The sequence below is a fragment of the Ochlerotatus camptorhynchus genome, unplaced genomic scaffold, assembly GCF_037179485.1.
Source record: "Ochlerotatus camptorhynchus isolate MF236.1 unplaced genomic scaffold, CSIRO-AGI_Acam_v1.1 ptg000212l, whole genome shotgun sequence".
Classification (NCBI taxonomy): Eukaryota; Metazoa; Arthropoda; class Insecta; order Diptera; family Culicidae; genus Ochlerotatus; species Ochlerotatus camptorhynchus.
The window spans coordinates 19864-24269 of NW_027040702.1; the positions used below are offsets into that span (position 1 = coordinate 19864).

At 40.9% G+C, this 4406-nt stretch overlaps 1 protein-coding gene across 1 annotated transcript; it reads left to right on the forward strand.

Moving 5' to 3' along the window:
- The first annotated feature begins 330 nt into the window (after positions 1 to 330).
- LOC135703322 (uncharacterized) lies at positions 331 to 4012 on the forward strand. Its single transcript, XM_065224507.1, has 2 exons — positions 331 to 1068; positions 1130 to 4012. Exons 1-2 carry the CDS (start codon positions 997 to 999, stop codon positions 3713 to 3715), a joined length of 2658 nt encoding a protein of 885 aa, XP_065080579.1. The 5' UTR covers positions 331 to 996; the 3' UTR covers positions 3716 to 4012.
- The last annotated feature ends 394 nt before the right edge of the window (positions 4013 to 4406 follow it).

Consider the following 4406-nt stretch of genomic DNA (forward strand, 5'->3'; position numbering starts at 1 on the left):
ATAACATTACAACTTTTTATTTATACACTTTTCAAATCTTTTTAAATGAAAACTTGAAAAAGCATTTGTTTAAGTAGATTTGTAGAGTTATTTCCCATCATTTGGTGTATTTGGATTTCAATGCCATCTATAAATGACAAAGTTATAAGCGTTCAAAATCTAACACCTCTTCGTGACGGTCACAATTTTAGATTTTAGATCATATTTTGCACACTGCCGTAATATGACGGAACTATCAACTCTATACTTTCATCTTCTCATGTATCGTATAAAATGCCCACTTTAAGTCTGATATTTGACGTTAAGCATCTCTAGATAGTTGTTACAGAAATATTGCATTTGAATGAATATGTGCATTGAAAACTGAACGTTGTAACTCAATTTCCTCTATTCCAGAATGCGCTATCCAGTGCATACCACAGCATTGTTTTACCGCCTGTGATTTTGAACACCATTTACAACTTGGAAACTTCTATCAATAATGGCGCTTTCAAAACTCTACTACAGCTGTTGAAGTTACAGATTAGAATAAAATCAGCAAAAAATCCCGAACCCCTAGACTCCCTCAATAACGTCCCACCGAGTTTGTTATGCTTTACTCGTCATCGAAACTCCACGAACCGACGGGATGACACTGTTGGAAAGCCTAAAGCCATCGACGAACTGCTAAAGTGTGTATCTTTCTACTTTAGACAATCGAAACAGGATAGGAAAAAATTGCTGATCGACATCGAGCATGCATTCAAAGTACTGCTTTGCGTCCATTTTCCTCAGATAGAGCTCTCTTCTGGTGAAATCCGCCCCGATGAGTGTGATCAAAAGGCGCAACAGTTGATCGAGGATGGTGTTCGAGCCCTTGAAGAGTGGTGCATCCGACCAGATATAGCGGAAGTAGATGAGCTCGTCAGGAAACTCAACAACACGGATGATTCGCAGACAATTGCCCAACCGAAGACTCCACTGCAGAATGCTAAAACTCACCTGTCACTTACCATTATGCTGAAGAGCATCGATCGATTTGAGCCCTTTTTGAAGGTTATTTTGGAGAAGACGGGAGCATTCAATGAGGTAAGTTTGAACCAATGCAGGTAATTGAAGACGATACTCACTTTTGGTGTTTCTTCCACAGCGGATCCAGAGTGACCTAGATACACCCTTGCACTACGCCGTTCGAAGTCAGAACGCAAGCTTCATCGAGTGGCTGCTTGGGCAGAAATCTCTGGACCTCAATTGTCGCAACAAACAGATGCAGACGGCACTGTTTCTCCTATGCGAGCAGTACAAGGTCGTTAGACAGAAGGTTCGGGATCCCAAAGAGAGGGCCGATCAACTGAAGGAATGCAGAAAGTACATCATACTGCTGTTGCAGAACGGAGCAGATTTCAACATTTGTAGCAGCAACAGCAAGGCACTTCTCCCATACGAGCTGCTCACTCAAAATGGAAAAGCAATTACTATATCGAACGATCCCATGCAGTCAGAAGAGAAGGAGTTCCTTATTCAGTGTGAGAATGTAGTACAAACAAAGGGAGGTGGCCAAATTTTGAAAAGACGCGATGATAAGTTTACGACTGAGGATTTTAGAAGCATGACAGTCGAGCTGTTGGAGATCTTTTTACGATTCAAAGACCTGAATACGTTTGAAAAGGAATGTCGAAAATTTGAAGTTAAAGGTGACGACGAAAGCAAGGTGATAACACTTCTGCTGCACACTGCAGTTGAATTGAATCTTCAGAAGTGTGTGGATCTTATTGTGGGTCGTTATGAAAAAGTGATCTTTGCTGCAGTCAATGATACATTCCATTTGAAATACCGTGTTGAGCTGAAAGGATTGCTGAAAAAAGCATGTGAGACTGCTAATTGTACAATGCTAAAAAATCTGTTGGGCAAAATGGAGAAAGATAAAATGCTCATCAATGAAGAAAGCATACTGGTGTACACATTGAACCTTTGCGCAAAATTGTCCAATGAAGGCGATCGTAAAACAAATCTTCTCAAGTGTGCTAAGTTGATGGCCACAGACAAAAGGATCTTCCACACCAAGATGGATAGTTATGGGAACACTGCTCTTCATGTTGCACTCAAATATGGATTCATGGATATTGCCAAGGCACTAATTATGGATCACAAGTACATGTTTTTGGGTGTTCATAACAAGAGAGGTGAAACTCCTCTGGACTATGCATCGTATGAATTTTGCAAAGAATATTTTGATCAGTGTGCATCACAAATTTCCTCGGGAAATGTTTTGATTAGCCTGAATGGTATCAATCCATATGTTTTGAAAAAAAAACAAGATAAATATGAGAAAATTTACAAAGTGCGAACGTACAAAGGGACACAGAGCAAAAAATTGGGCTCGGAAATGACGTGCCTCATGACGATAGTCAATTCAAAAAAGCACAAACAACTACTTCATCATCCGGTGATCTACACATTAATTCTGATCAAATGGCTGCGATTCAGCTTGTGGCACTGGCTTAATTTGATTCTAACAATGTTAGCTACAGTCGCATTTACGTATTTCTCAATAGAAAACATTTGCCATGAGAACACCTCAAAGCCTTCCTGCATCGCCAGTTGGTGTGGATTTACCTATGTCCTGTGTCGAGAACTACTCCAGTGGATAATGTTTGGCAATAAATATTTCCGATTATTTCAAAATTGGATGGATATGGCCCACGTCCTCGGAATGCTTATCGTTTTGATATGCAAGGGTTGCTCATTGATCTCTTCATTGGTGGTAATCATCTTTGCAATTCAGATTATTCAGCTCATCGGTTCGCTGCCGTTCAACAGCATCTCCACCTACCGCTGCATGTTCCGGGTAGTCGCGCTAAACTTCATCAAAAGCATTGCCCTCTTCTGTCCACTCATACTGGCCTTTGCTTACAGCTTCTATCTGTACTACAATGACAAGTTGGTACCGGTCCATAGCAATGCCACTTTGAACCCATTCGCATCTGCCACTGCTACTGGAGTAAAAATTTCGGTCATGGCTTCCGGGGAGTTCGAGGCGTCTGCGATGAACATCAGTGGGAGTATGTTTATCATTTTCCTGCTGTTCATTTTTTGCATACCCATGGTCATGCAGAATCTGATCAATGGTCTCGCAGTCAGTGACATTTCTGAAATTCGGAAAGAGTCCGAGTCGATCAACCTGTCGGAGAAAGTGCTGCTGCTTGCTCGTTTTGAGTCTGGCCTTAATAGAACCACCCCTTACAAAGCTATCAGGTACATCCTTAAACGCTTGCACAAGCTCTCTCCTGGCATGTTCTTCAGGAACTATCACCACGTCATAACAATTTCAGTGAAAGATGACGCGAAAATACTGATAGACTCTAGATACTCGCGGCAAAGCTTTTATGAAAAGCTAGGTTTTAACTGTGTGAAATTAGCTTGCCTTGCTCGACCAACCGAAATTAAGAAAAGTATGGAAATGGTTGCTTCCGACATTCAACCTCAGACCGATCCAGAATTGGGACATCCACTGCTCGTCAATAATGGTGTAAACGATACAATAGCACCTAAAACACCCGAAGGAAAAAAGAAAAAAATATCGGAAAATACTCTAAAGTCTATTCCCAGGATTCCCTGGCTAGGAATATTCTCACCCTTGGCTACACTCGATGAAAGCATGCTGGAAGAGTTGCTGTCGATTGTTTATCAGAAAGAGATCAGCAATGCACGGAAGTCGAACAAATCTTACCCTTAAACTGTGACGCGCACCAAGGATCAATCGAAGCCAGTGATGCACATTGTAACGTTTAACGTTTGAACACCACTGATGTCTGTTGAGATGGTTTTTCGTAATTGCAAATGTTCATTTAATAAAAATATAACGAACTTTTCAGCATTCAAATTTTACTTTTCCGAAATTACCCAAAATATCTGTCGAAACTAAGACCAAACTTCGTTTTTTTTTTTTCCGAGAGTACGTAAAACAACTGCCAGAATGAAATCGACCACTCTGCTCTGCTGCCACCACCATTTCAGAGTTGGTTGGAAATGCTAACATGATGCTTTAGTGTGATAATTTATTAGCTAGAGAATGGTCTTTAGAAGAAGTTACGGCAGTATGAAAATTGAAAAGAAGTTGAAAATGAGCGAAGCCATTAATGCGACGGTTTTTGAAGTCAAACGCACATCTTTTGCCTAACCCGTACGATGTACGCGGAGACTTGAAGTATGTCTTCAAGTCTACAGTCAAAAGTAGTGCATCCTCCTTTTGCTCATAACCTTCCACCTCATCCGAATCCATATCGTCATTATCCACCCTCTCAGTATCCCGAACAGTATCAAATACGACATACTTTGCCGGTTTCCAAATGGAATATAGTGAAGTACAGTGGGGATGATCAAGGTCTAAAACTAAATGAGTTTCTGGAGCACGTTCAAGCGTTATC